At 43.4% G+C, this 14935-nt stretch overlaps 1 protein-coding gene across 5 annotated transcripts in view; it reads left to right on the plus strand.

The window, feature by feature from the left end:
- Positions 1–14726, plus strand: part of LOC147015326 (myotubularin-related protein 10-like) — a 78327-nt gene extending 63601 nt beyond the window's left edge. For 4 of the 5 annotated variants that reach the window (XM_085849993.1, XM_085849994.1, XM_085849991.1 and 1 more), the window contains 3 exons: positions 2825–2995; positions 3993–4175; positions 13453–14726. In XM_085849993.1, coding sequence (XP_085706119.1) covers positions 2825–2995; positions 3993–4175; positions 13453–14037 — 939 coding nt within the window. In that variant the 3' untranslated portion in view covers positions 14038–14726. Of the gene's footprint in view, positions 1–2824; positions 2996–3242; positions 4176–13452 lie in introns of those variants that run through there. The other variant, XM_085849995.1, reaches the window with a different exon arrangement.
- Positions 14727–14935: the final 209 nt, after the last annotated feature.

The following is a 14935-nucleotide window of genomic DNA, read 5'->3' on the forward strand; positions in this document are numbered from 1 at the left end:
TGAAAGAAGAAGATAGACCATGCATGAACTCTGTATGAGATGAAACTGCTTGGAATGGCTGACAGGCTAAGTATACATGGAAGATGTAACACCATCAGTCTACCTGTGCAGTGTTCACACAACAAACCATAGTGACTGAGTCAGTATCTTATGGTATATAGTCATGTATGAGTGCTCACTAAATGATGGACGGACGCACCATTAAGTTATATTTCGTCGGATTCAATTATTGATCAATTTTATTACCATTTCCTAGACATCGATTTGTATTTTAAATTTTAAAACAAATTGCTTTCTTGTCAGTCTTTCTATTGATTGCTCATTTTCAAAACTTGCTCAGCAATTCATTTTCTTTCTTCCAACAAACATACAAGTCCTTTTCAAACAATCAGATAGATATAACAGGAAATCCTGTTGAGTAAAAAGTCAAGAACTCTCCTTGTTAGTTTATGGTTGGTCTTTCATGTCATGATTATAAAAGTTATCTGTCTCAAACAGATTAATGTATGGTTTTGAGTCATTTATTCACTTCTTCCTGTGCTGAATTTCCTCAGACGAGCCTCAAAATGTACTTTGTCATGTTGTTGTCAAACTTTGGCAGAAATACATTTTCTTGATTGAGAGACATCATGGAGGTAGCGATTTACAGTACCTTCAGAAAGTATTCACACCCCTCGACTTTTGCACATTTTGTCGTGTTACAACCTTAATTTTAAATGCGTTAAATTAAAAAAAAATAGTTACTGATCGACACAAAATACCCCATAATGACAAAGTGAAAACATGTTTTTAGAATTTAAAAAATAATAATTAAAAGGGAAAAGCTGAAATATCTTGCATCAATAAGTATTCAACCCCCTGAGTCAATACTTTGTAGAAGTGCCTTTGGTTTACCTGTGATTGTAGAAGTGCCTGTGATTACAGCTTTCAGTCTTCTTGGGTATGTCTATCAGCTTTTCACATCTGCATTTGGGGATTTTCACCCATTCATCCTTGTAGATTTGCTCAAGCTATGTCAAGTTGGATGGGGAGTGTCGGTGAACAGCAATCTTCAAGTCTTTCCACAGATTCTCAATGGGATTCAGGTCTGGGCATTGGCTGGGGCACTCAAGGACTTTCACATTCTTGTTCTGAAGCCATTCCAGTGTTGATTTGGCTGTATGATTGGGGTCATTGTCCTGTTGGAACGTAAATCTTTACTGGTCTAAGGTCGTTTGCACTCCGAAGCAGGTTCTCCTCAGGGATTTGCCAGTATTTTGCTCCACTCATTGTTCCCTCTATTCTTACAAGTCTCCCAGTCCCTGCTGCTGAAAAGCATCCCCATAGCATGATGCTGCCACCATGATGCTTCATGGTAGGGATGGTGTAATATGGGTGATGAGCTGTGCTCGGTTTCTGCCAGACGTAGCACTTTGCATTCAGGCAAAAGAGTTCAATTTTTATCTCATCAGACCACAGAATCTTTTGCCTCATGCTCTCAGTCATTCATGTGACTTTTTTGCAAACTTCAGGCATGCTGTCATGTCTTTTTCTCAGTAGTGGCTTCTGTCTGGCCACTCTCGCATAAAGCCTAGATTTGTGAAGTGTTGCAGAGACTGTTGTCCTGGCAGGTTCTCCCATCTCAGCCAAGGAACTCTGTAGTTGTCAGTGGTCAATGGGTTCTTGGTCACCTACCTGACCAAGGTCCTTCTTGCCCAGCTGCTCAGTTTGGTTGGATGGCCAGCTCTAAGAAGCGTCTGGAGGGCTCCATATTCTTTCCATTTCCTAATGATGGAGCTCACTGTGCTCTTAGGAACTTTCAAAACTCTAGAAAACCCTTCCCCATATCTTTGCCTCCTCACAATTCTATCTTGGAGTTCTATGGACAGTTCCTTGTACTTCATGGGAGAGTTTCTGCTCTGACATGCACTGTCAACTGTGGGACCTTCTATAGAAACGTGTTTCTTTCTAAATCATGTCCAATCAATTGAATTGACTACATGTGGACTCCAATCAAGTTGTGGAGACATCTCAAAGATGATCAAAGGAAAGTGGATGCACCTGAGCTAAATTTGGAGTGTTGTAGCAAAGGGGTTGAATACTTATTGATGCAAGACATTTCAGCTTTTCTTTTTTAATTAATTTGTTTAAATTTCAAAAACATATTTTCACTTTGTTATTTATGGGGTATTTTGTGTAGATTGGTGACAATTGTGTTTAATCCATTTTATATTCACATCGAAACACAACAAAATGTGATAAAAGTCAAGGGGTGCAAATACTTTTTGAAGGCACTAGATATGTTGTTTCATTCGTGCATTCATTTATTAATTTCAAGCAAAGTCGTGGCTCATGGAGGAGCTAGAACATAGAACGTATCAAAACCCAACAGAACAAAGGGAACAGTGGAAGGAGAGGGGGGGGGGACGCACCAACAGTAGGGTTGATGGACAAAATAAAGGGAGACTTGCACAAATATGGGATGTGGGGAAGAATGAGAGGTAGAGAAGGACAAACGGGGTGGACAAGATTGACACAGAAGCAAACTAGAAGGGAAGACTGGAGAATTGGATATAGGTGGGCTTGAGGGGGGGGGTGGAGTTTTAACGGGTAGAGAAGATCGTGGTTTTGGATGAAAGATGATCCAAGACTGTGATTAACAGCTGTCTGAAGACTTGGAGGGAAGAATTAGATTGAAGAGAATGTGGAAGTTGGTTCCTCAGGTGTGGAAAAAGAGGAACAAATGAGTGGAGGCAAGCAGTGATTCTAAATTCTGGGTGTTTATTAGACCGTTTAAGGTATTCGATGTTCTGATGATGGTTTTCTCTATCTGACCCATGTGCAGGTACCTGTGTTCCAACTCTTCCTTGATTGCATGTGGCAACTTCTGCAACAGAATCCAGAGACGTTTGAATTTGGGGAAACATATCTCACAGTGCTGTCTGATAGCACACGAATCCCACTCTTTGGCACATTTCTCTTCAATTCACAGTATCAAAGGGACACTGAGAGTTTGGTAAGCCCTGCTTTTTACTTCCACCTGCTTTCCCTAAAAACACTGTCTTATTTTCCCCCTTGGAACCTTGTTTTTTTTATGTATCCACAAACGGGCTCATCCTTATCTTGTCCCTTCCCATACATGTCACATCTACTCCCAATCTCTTCTCACACCGACCCCCCCCCCCACTCCCACAACAACTTGCTTCCTTCTGTTCTTGTTCTCTTCTTTTTCTTTTTTCTCTCCCCTTATTTTATGCAAACAGCCTATTTTCAGGGAAAGGTAAGAGTTTAAAGAACACAAACAAATAGATTGTTAATGCAGTCCTGTTAAAATAGATTGTTTGGTTGCTGTAACAGCCAAAATTATCCAGTCAGTAGGTTGTGAAACAGCAAAAGTTTTTTGTTTTTGTTTTTCACATTTTATGCTCATTTAATTTGGGAGGTTGAAGGAAATTGTGGGGGTTAGGGTGGTGGAGTATGAGAATGAATAAGTATAAGGAGGCTGAGGCTGAGTGAAAAGCCAGCTCTGGATCATGTCATTAAATAATCCACACATGTCTGAGTGCATTTGTATGTGTAGATTCTGCATAATCTGAGTTGAAGTGGCCTATACCCAGAATATGATTTTTGGGGTGTCTGTCTATTTCATAAGCAAGTATGATGGATTTTGAGTTCAAACTATGCCCCGCACCCCTAATTCCCACCCCTACTTTGGGATTTGGTTATTCAATAAATGTTTTGGGTGTTTTGCAGATTTAAAGAGGGGTTATGTAGGAGAGAGGTTAAAGATTGTCTCAAACTATTTGCTTAACTCGGGTAAGAGAAAAATAAATTACTCGAAAGGAGATGTTTAATCTACAAATGTTTGTAAAAGATTAAATGTGATCTGCCTTGGGATCAGTCACAATTTATAGCATTAGAGAGTTGTGTATTTATACTTTGGGCCTTACAGCTGTCCACTAGTAAATTTACTTGACAAAATGTCTATAGTCTATAGTATGCCATGTGAGCAGGAGAGCAAGGCAGAGAGATACATCCGGACAGACTACAAGAGTGCCAGGCTGCCGTCTGTATGGGACTGGTCTCTACAGTTTGGGCCTGAAGCTCAATGGCTCCTGAGAAACCCGCAGTTTGTGCAAGAGAAACCAACGGTCACTCAACGGCACTTACCATTGGAGGCCTTTGGTGCCTTGGGGGTATGTATATAATGAAATTTTTATTTATTTGATTTTTTTTTACGAATAAGCACTGACAACAAAAATTGGTGCCCAATTATACCATGAAAACAAGATATCAAAAGTGAAAAAGGAAAAAAAAACAAAAAAATAACCAACAATATTATCAGTATATTCGACTTTAAGATATTTTTGTACCCTGGAGCAGAAAGCCTTCGTCCCCAGATGTTGTTGGGTGACCGACAGTGGCATCTCTTAGGCTCTTCTACACAGTTATTATTGTGGGCATTTCAGAACGATCATACTGTGAAACTTGACCAGTGATCACTCTCTGTCTTGCCAGAAAGACCATGCACAGCATAGCTTCCAAAGGAGATACTTGCTCTGGTGGACCTCATTGGAGTCTATGATGGAGGTAGCATGGACTTCAGAGGTGCTGGAGCTTCCTCTGTGTGTAGTCTATACGAAACCGAGACTTGGTACATTCTCCTGTGTGGTCGGTTGTCGATATTAAATTCCTGTGGACAGACCTTGATAATATGTACAGCACAACATTGCACATCATCCAGTTTCTTAAGGTGCCTGGTACTTGCAGACATTCATATGACAGGAGCATACTCCGTTGTGCTCCAGACATGGGCTTTGTGCACTTGGGCTCAGCCAGATGGATCCAAATATAATGCAATACTATGAAGGACACTCACTCTTTGTCCAGCTCTAACGGCAATGGAGTTCACATGAGACTTTGAAGCTCAAGCTCTGGAAGAACCCGACTCCAAGTATGTCCAATTCATGGACTCGTTGCAGGGGATTGCCACCCATAAAGAGCTCTGGAGACTGCTCACTCAGTGGTCGTCTACTGAGAGACAAGGTCTTGCATTTCTCAGTAGCGAATAGGACATTCCATTTCTGCTCCCATTCGTCGATCTTCTGTAAATCCTCCCTCAGAAAAATGATGGCATTCTCTTCATCCAACAGGCAGTAGATGCTACTCTCGTCAGCATCATCAGCAGAGAGGCAGTGAGGATTATGCAGGTTGTCGCACAGATCATTAAGATAGGCCCAATAATTGATCTTTGAAGTACTGATTCATTTATTGGAGTGTAATTTGATGTTTGGCCATTGACCACTACCTGGATACATCTGTCCATCAAGTATCTCGATAACCACTGCAACAGCTGTACTTTGACTCCATTAGCATCCAGCTTGGCCAGCAATCCCTTGTGCCCTACTTCATCAAATGCGACTTTGATGTCAAGTGCCACAATTGTACCCTCCTGACGTCTGTTGAAACAAGACATACACTCATGACTCAGGTATGTGAGTAAGTCTGGGGCGAATGACCAGATTGGAAGCCAAACGGATTGTCGTTCATGGGATCATTTCCAATGAGACGTTTCTTCAGTGCTGTGTTGATAACTCTCTCCATAACCTTGCTAATGTAGCTCAGAAGACTGATGGGCCTGTAATTATCTGGGACAGAGCGTAAGTTATTCTTATGCACTGGCACTACATTGGCTATCTTCCAGGAGGAAGGGAAGTGGCTGATGTAGTGTCAGTGCTAAAGTAGAAACGGAACACTTTGGCAAGAGGTGTGACGAAGACTGTTGCGTACGTCTTGAGAACTCTATTTCCAATTTCATCAGGACTGCATGCCTTATTACCCTGCGTTCGCGAAGCGAGAGGCAGGGTTAGGCATTCGGTTGCGTACGTGCATGTGTGTTTGCATTTTAAAAATTCATTTTCTCGGCAACCGTTGGTCCGATTGATACGACATTTTACCATAGGAGTGCCTTCGCCTGTACAATTTTTTTTATTCATAATTATGATGTCATCGGTCACGTGGTATGGATGCCATCTTGGAAAAACGTTTCACCTCCATATCTCCCAAACCGCTCAATGGACAAAATTGAAACATGGCTCATTGTCAATTACTCCCAATGGGGAATAAGATATGCTGATGATGATGTCATCGGTGCCTTCATTATGACATCATAATTCGACAAGTACAACACTTTATCTGATCATTATGAAAAAAAATTCCTCTGCAACTGTTAAGTCCGATGGACACAAAATTTTCAGAATATGCGTGGCTCTTCCAGTACAATTTTTTTAAATGATAATTATGATGTCATAGGTCATGTCCAGGTGCTATCTTGGAAAAATCGAAAAAAGTTGCACCTCCATATCTCCGAAACTGCTACATGGAAAAAAAATTCAAACTTGGCTTATTGTCAAATACTCCCCTTGGGGAATAAGATATGTTAATGATGTAATTGGTTGCCTTTGTTATGATGTCATAATTCGCTAATTACAACACTTATCCCATCATTATAATTTTTTTCTCAGCAGCTGTTGGTCTGATGGATATGGAATTTTCACCATAGGACCCCTCCTCCTGTAGAATATTTTACTGATAATCATGATGTCATAGGTCATGTGGTGCAGGTGCCATCTTGGAAAAACCGAAAAATGTTGCACCTCTATATCTCCAAAACTGTTGAATGTGCAGGGTAAGAATTCTATGAATACCATCTAGTTTATGTCTAGCTTCTGCAAGATCCATCTAATGTCACGAGACCAGAACTTCACAGTGTCCAGTTGAGTGTGCGAGCTGTAAGATCAGAAGGGTCATTTTCAGTGTAAGCAATTGCACTCTACACTTTAATGTAAAATTGTCGCAGAGGATATCTTCTTTCTGCTGAGAGGTGGCGAAGGTGTAACCATCCTTCTGCAAGGTTGAGATATTAAAATAATGTCCTTTCCCTTGTATCTCCTTCACTGCCCACAACCAATCACAGGGTTAGGTTACTCCATCACAGACAATCCTTTGTCCTCTGGAAGTGGTCTTTTAGCCTCATTATTCACTTCCTGAGAGTTCTGCCTCGCCTCGATCAGAGCATCGTGGGAAACAGCACAATGGCTCTTAGTCAAATTGTTATACGCCAGTCATACAGCTTTGCCAGCCATTCCACAAACCTCAGTAAACCATGCAATATCGGTCGGTAGAACAGTGATGTCTCCATGGAGAATGAATTTCTCCATACCTGACTTGATGAATGTCTCACTGTTGTTGCAAGCTACTTAAGGATCTCCAGTGTTTAGGGTTTGATCCCATGCCCTGTTATGTACAGTAGATGCTGTCTGAGGCATTCCCAGCTTGCTTTTTGTAATCACATAATCGCCCTTTGTTATGATTTATCAAAGACTGGTGGGTTTTTGAAGATGATCTCCATTGAGTTATGGTCAGACGTTCCAATGTTTTCCTTCATACTTGTGGTGTAATAAGTAGCAGAGTCAACAATTACCAAGTGCAGTCGATTATCACCACGGGTAGACTGTCACCAGTTGGTCCAGACCATGCGTCAGACAAAGGTAGTAGCATGCAATTCCAGCTCTATCAGTTGGAGACTTGCTACCTAACCACACCTGATTATTTACATTGACATCGCCTAGAATTGTCACACTATCTGAACCAGTGCTTTTGGTGACAGAATCTAGGTTATCAGACAAGTAATCAATAAGATGACTGTCAGTAGGCACCCTGCATTTAGCTTCTCAATGCAGCAGATGATTTCCAGGTCAGGAGGTTCCAGGTTTCGATTTAAAAAAAAGAAAGTTCCATCAAGGGTTCCACGACCACGCTTGATTACTTGAGGCCACAAACCGCTCCAACCGGATCATGGGCGTTTTTTAGAAGACATCATCTTCTTACTGGATGGCCGTTAGCTCCCCAAGGAAGCTCATCCACCCTTTGTCATGTGTTGCTTTTAGTCCTGGCAGGGTGGCACTGACAAGCCAATGAGGGGTGTCTGTTTAGTCGCCGACAACTTGACCATGCAGCAGGTAGCATTGGGTTACATGTTACCAGTGGTAGTCCCAAAAGACTGACCTGACCCTAGTGCTATATTACTTTTCAACTTTATTTAATAATTAATATTTATAGTAGTGAGTACCACTATTTGTGATTCCTCCTATTATCACGATTTGTAACTTGCAAACTCGAAGATTTTTCAAGTATATTGGTCAGTCAATTTTGGTATTCTGTCTGTCTGTCTATCGCCTGCAGGTCACAATTCTAAAGCAATCGTCATGAAACTTTACTAAGTTGCAGGGGTAGTCGCAACTGAGAAGCCTATTGATTTTGAGGTCAAAGGTCATCTTGTGGTCAAATTTCTAAAATCATCATTTTTCATCCATTGACTTGAAAATTAAACAGCAATTGCAGAGTGCATTACTAAATTGGGAAACCAACTATTTTTGAGATCAAAAGGTCAAAGGTCAACTCGAGGTCAAACTTCCAAAATCATCAAATTTCATCTGAAAAATTGTCAATTTACATCCGATTAAACAGCAATTGCATAGTGCATCACTGAATTTGGAAACTAAATTTGAGGTCAAAGGTCAATCTTCTAAAATCAATTTAAATCTGAAAAATAATCAGTTTTCATCCGATTGACCTCAGCTTTGATTAAGATTGTCAATTTTAATCTTAAAGAAATGGACAATTTGATGTATCCATGGTAACCTTTGGAGAGGGGGGTGGATTTTGCAAGTATCGTGCTCTGCATGAAGTCTTTTTCTTGCTTGTTTTTTCAGTATTTCTTAACCTTGGTTTTTAAACACACGACAATAAATTGACTTGACTTGATGTGCTGTAAAAATAAAAAAAAACAACCATCGTAATCGTAATCGCCAAATGGTTAGAGTTCTTGCCACAAACATAATTACATGTACACAATGTGAAATTTTATTCCTAAATTGTCAGTACATTTCCCAAAATGTAAGCTTTATTTGCTGTTTGCCCATTTTCTTTTGAAAATCTCTTTCTGTCCATGTGTGTGAATTCAAATAAATTTGGTGTACTGGCTGAAAGCGGTAGGTATTCACTTTTGTTTCTCCCAGGGACTAAGCAAGGGTCGATGAAAAGGTGGGGGGCAGCAGAAGGGGGGGGGTGGTCGAGACACCAATTGAGACACATGGCTTATGTGGGAGACTGGTGTGTGTGTGCGCGCGCGCGCCGTGCCATCGTGTTTGGTGCATGAGAACAGAGAGGGAGGGAGGGATGGGATTGGTCAAGAAAATCAACCACGTTTTCTCAAATCATTCGCACAAGAGTAATATAATCGTATCATGAACATGGTTGCTTCCCGGTGAAGCCCTGATTTGACTGCCATACCGGTATGTTCTCGTAGTTACTACATCCTTTGGTCTACCGAAGTACAGAGACACGATATAACTGATGATGTAATGAGGTTAAAATGTGGAGACCAAAACTGATTGATCAAGGACTTTTTGTTTGTTTTTTAATTTTGGTTTTTTCAACCCTACACTTTTAAAATGAGGTCAGACCCTTGACCATAATCCATTCCAGCCACTGTGAGGATGCATTTTAGTAAGGATGCGTTTTTATGAGCTTAACAAGGACCAGAAAAACTTGGGTCACACTGAACACTAAATAATTAATTCCACTCCAACCTTGAAACAGTTGTAATTCTAGATTCTGGCTGTGATTTTTTTTATTGTCAGGTCAGGTCAGATTAGATCTGTGACTTGCTATAGGTACCAACCATATAAACCTGTACTAAATTGTTTCATGGTCGGATTGTCGGCGACTAAACCGTCTCCCCCACCAAGGTTCTTGGTGAGGAGGGTGGATGATATGGACACCCAGCAGGATGAAAAACAAAACCTGTCAAAGGGGGGAGGAGCTCTTTGTGAGCCATCCCTATCTAGTGCTCAACAGTCTGCGGACGTCCTCCTGCAGTTGGGTTATTTTTTATGAGGAGGTTGGTGGCAGGATTTGCACTCCGGCCACCGTAAAACCCTTCATTCCACAAAACGTACGAAAAGCGCAAAAAAAAATCTGAAAACCCTTCACAGGACACTTCACCGGATGACAGGATTGGGGTAAAACCATCGGGACCCCCAATCTTTGATGATAGGAGGGAAACCATGGGGTAACCTTACCGGGTCAGATTGTGGTAGTGTTTGTCGGGGTGGTGCTGAGGTGTCGTTCACCAGACAGCGGTCTCCTTGCATTAGCCTGAGGCGGTCCCTTCGGGTGGGTGCCTGGAATGCCCTATCCCTAAGAGAGGATGATCACCTGTCTCTGTTATCATCTGAGCTCAAACCTTTGGACATCTGTATTGCAGCACTCTCTGAGGTTCGGAGACCGGATTGCGGCGAGATCATGGCGGCTGGTTACACCGACTGTTGTTCTGGTGGCTCTAATGATTACCATGCCCAAGGAGTTGCTGTTGCTGTGTCCAATAAGCTGACTCCAATGATAATTGAGGTAACACCGGTCAACAAACGTATTATGAGACTAAGGATTCGTCACTCCATGGGTGTCATTTCCCTGGTCTCTGTGTATGCTCCGACTGAAGCGAGTGATTTCACCGTGAAGAACGCATTCTATGCCACGCTCGAGTCTGTTGTTGATCAGTGCCCCAGGCGAGATACTCTTCTAGACTTGGAGGATTTCAATGCATCAACTGGAACTGATAGGGATGGTTATGAGATATGTTTTGGTCCCCATGGGTCTGGAACTGTGAACCAGAATCGCACTAAGTTCCTTGACTTTGCAAGAAGTCATGGACTTAGGGTGGCTGCTTCATGGTTTCAGTGCCCACAATCTCATCGCTGGACTTGGCATTCCAACGCTGGTGGTGTGACAAAGGAGATTGACCATGTGCTCAATGATGGGCACTGTAGGATGATCCAGAACTGCAAGGTTTACCGGAGTGCTCAGTTCCTCAATACTGACCACAGACTTGTTGTAGCAACTCTGAAGTTGCAGCTTAATTCCAGGAGAATGGTACCATCCCAGCCTTGGCTGGATGTTGGCAAGCTCATGGATGAGAGGGTAGCTGAGGAGTTTGCGAACAGGCTGAGTGGGGGGGGGGGGTCCGATGGATGTCTTGGAACTCACCGTCAGACAAACATGAATTTTGTCTCTCAAGGGACACTGGATACCATTGAACAGAGTCGCAGGGCCAGGCTTAATGGCAGAGCTAAGCTGTTCAGGGAGCTGAGGCGTAAAATTGTACGTGCACTCAGGGTGGACTAGGAGGCCTGTGTGAGGAATCTATGAGGGGCAAGAGCATCACCTGTGGTCAAATGATTCTCGTCATGCTTACAGGGAATCCACACATTGCGTTCCTCCAAGCCCATCCCTCAGTGTACTGCAGTTAGAGCAGAGGATGGTAGGCTCTTGACAGAGGAGTCCGAAGTGAAGGCCCGCTGGGCCAAGTACTTTCAGCGGCTGTACCTGGCTGATCCACCAGCTGTTGAGTTGGATCTCAGGGGTGTAACTATCCCTATTGCTGACCCTCTAATCAAATGTGGTCCACCTTTTGTGGAAACAGACTTCGGTGAACCAGGTGAAATGGGGTCAAGCTCCTGGGATCTGTGGCATCCATGCTGACCTTTACAAGGCTGGTGGAAATGCTGGACTCGTGTCGTTGCATGCATTTCTGTGCTCTGCCTGGAACACAGGCATCATCCCAACTGACTGAAAGAGGGGCCTTGTTGTCACTCTCTGGAAAGGGAAGGGTGATCACCAAGACTGCCACAACTACCGAGGTGTGACGCTGCTCTCAGTGCCGGGCAAGGTCTTTGCTCGGATAATTCTTGATTGGGTTCGCCACAATCTGCTTGAGCACCAACGTCCAGAGCAGTCAGGCTTTACACCAAAGAGGTCAACGAGTGATCATATCCTTGCTCTTCGGGTCCTCACCGAACACAGATGAGAGTTTCGGCAGGGGCTGCTTGCAGCCTATGTTGATCTCTGTAAAATGTTTGATACAGTGAATCGGGATGCCCTCTGGAGGATTCTTGGTCTTCGTGGGGTGACACCAAAACTGATCGATCTGATGTCTGAACTCTACTCTTGTCCTGAGAGTGATGTGAGGTGTGGTGGTACCATCTCTGACTTGTTTCCAGTTGTTACCGGAGTTTGTCAGGGGTGTGCACTTGCCCCCACACTTTTCAGTGCTTCTCGGGACTGGATTCTGGGGAGGATGTCAGAGATATCAAGCTGCGGTGCATCATTTGAGAATGTCAAGATCTCTGACCTTGATTTTGCAGATGATGCAGTCATCTTTGTGGAGACTCTCGATATCCTTTTCAGGGCCCTCGAAGTACTGAATGAGGAGTTGGAGCCGCTGGGATTTTGGGTTTCCTTGGTCAAAACTAAGATCCAGGCTTTCAATGACATCTTGAATGCTGCTATCCTGTCTCTACCTGTTTGTGGTGAGAATGTTGGGGTCACGGAGAGATTCACTTACCTTGGCAGTGATATTCATGTCTCTGCTGGCTGTGAGCCAGAGGTCAACTGACGTCTGGGTTGGGCCTGGGGAGACATGGATTCACTGGATCATGGGGTGTGGCGCTGCCGGTACCTGTGCGAGAGGACGAAAGTCCGAGTCTTCAGGTCCTTGGTTTTTCCAGTCTTGCTCTGCAGCTATGAGACTTGGACTCTGACCAGGGGTCTGAGATGGAGACTGAATTCCTTTGGTGCCACGTCTCTTTGGACAATCCTTGGCTATCGCTGGTCAGACTTTGTGTCCAACGAGTGGTTGCTGAGAGAGACTCAAATGAGATTTGTTACCTGCATAGTCTGTGAGCGTCAACTGCAGCTGTATGGGCCTGTGGCTCATTTTCCTGATGCTGATCCGACTCACCAGATTCTCTCAGCGAGGGAGCCTCGTGAGTGGAAGTGGCCAATGGGCCGACCATGTGCCTCTTGGTTGCAGCAGGTTGATCAGCATCTCAAGGAGATGGGAATGGGCCAGGCATCTGCCTGGGGGATGGCCAGACGGAGTCCCCTGGAGTACCAATGGAAAGTGGACACAGGGACGCGCTGCTGCGGTGCAAGCTGCCATATCTGACCTGACCTGACCTGTGATTTTGGCAGCCATAAAGATGAGAAATGTTCACACACGAAGGTTTGTTATACATAGTCAGGAAAATCATGCCACAGGATATCTTGCTGTAAGCTCTTTTTGCCAATAAGTTGTAAAAGGTACTATAGCCTTGCTGTTCATTATAAAATGTCCCAGTAGTTATTTTATTGATGTAAATTGCATTGTCTATCTGTAATCGGGAAAATGTTTGTCTAGCTGTGGAAGTATTGTCAGAGTGGCTGAAAGAAATACTTCTTGAATCCATCCATTACCTGTACTTTGACCTTTTGATCATCAGCAACCATTGGACAATTCCACTCGTGTAGTTGTGCTGACCTTTGAGAAGTCCATTTTGAACCTCTGCTTTCTTCCATTTCATTTTAACACAGAGGAAGAATTCGTCATCACCCATGGCACTGTTACAAAGTCTTCGGAAAGGTGTGCTCGGTGAAGACGGAGATGCCTTCCGCAAAGGATCGCTCAGGCACTTGCGTACTCCCAGACATTCCTACTCTTCAGAAGAGCTACGGATGGTGGCGACTCCTCCAGGCTTACTGTCACCGTGCCTTGCCTCACCATTGCTACGTCTATGGGAGCAGTGCTACTTGCGCTGGCTACCCCAAATCCCCATTCTTGGTGGCGGGTCGGTTGTGGCCAAACAGCGCCTTGCTTGCTTACGGCAGGAGATCGAGGTGCTTCATGCCAGATTGAATACCCTTCAGGATATGGCAACACCTACTGAATCTTCCCTTGACCAACATCTGAGCAACAGGTGCCCATTGGAACTGTCGTTGCAGCCGAGCAGTGAATATAGTCCAGGTACACCTGATAGCTTGTTCTCTACATTCCCTTTCGTGCCAACAGGAATCCTCAGTCACCGAACAGTGCCCATTACACCGCTTTCCCGTTTACTCTTCGGCCGCTCGGCCTCAGGGGAAGCGTTAGCAGTTGACGACTATAATGGAAGGATTTAAATTTCTGGATGTAAATTTTTGGTATTTCAAGAACCTTGGGACTAAATCTGATTTTTATGTTCTACAATTAATCTCTGTTTATAATGAAAATATAATTTAATGTTTGTAATTTGTTCAAATGTTTAGAGAACATAAAATTGTAGCTTGTGGTCTCAGTACTTGCCCTATTTTCCAGGCAGCCTCAGTATGCTGAAAGCTTAGTCTAACACTGCTCATGATCGTCCCTGCCTCTGGTGCTCATTCTGATGCTTTGTCACATGCGTGCAGTGACAGGAATTATTTACTTTTTTTTAAACGGTGTTCTGAATGTCCTCTATCCACGTGTACTCGTACACGTCAGGTTTTCCTTCCGCATTGTTTACATATCGTTTAAGATGGGAGTTTTGCAGTGCTTTTCCTTTTATTTGCTAAACCTTCACTCTCTAGCACAGAAATCTGGGTTGGGGAAGGAAGGGTGGGAGGGAGAAGAGGCAGCCACAGTAAAATACGATACTTGTCTTGTATCAAAATCGTTTGATGCCATTATAAAACTGCATGTGTTCTCAACAGAAATATTTTTTTAGAAATATGACGTGAAATGATTACAATTCGACCAAAGTTATCATATTTTTGGAGTGTGCACATGTGCTTATTTGTGGCATTTTTGTTGGAAATATTTGCTGCACAACATTAAACAGAATTGGAAATTGCCTGCTTGCACCTTGTTGCAATAACCACAAATATGTTAGGAATTCACAATCCTCCACACAGTACTCTTTGCTTCCCGCTCCCGGTTCTTAAAGGTGGTGGGCTGAAGCACGCACAGTGCATCGGTGCATCCAGCCGAACAAACTTACGGGTTTATACCCCTCCGCATCCCCCAGGTCCTGGGGTTTACAACCAGGGCAACGTGGGAGAA

This window comes from Eptatretus burgeri, chromosome 12 (genome assembly GCF_056783735.1).
Source record: "Eptatretus burgeri isolate ZD-2024b chromosome 12, Ebu_testis_v1, whole genome shotgun sequence".
Lineage (NCBI taxonomy): Eukaryota > Metazoa > Chordata > Myxini > Myxiniformes > Myxinidae > Eptatretus > Eptatretus burgeri.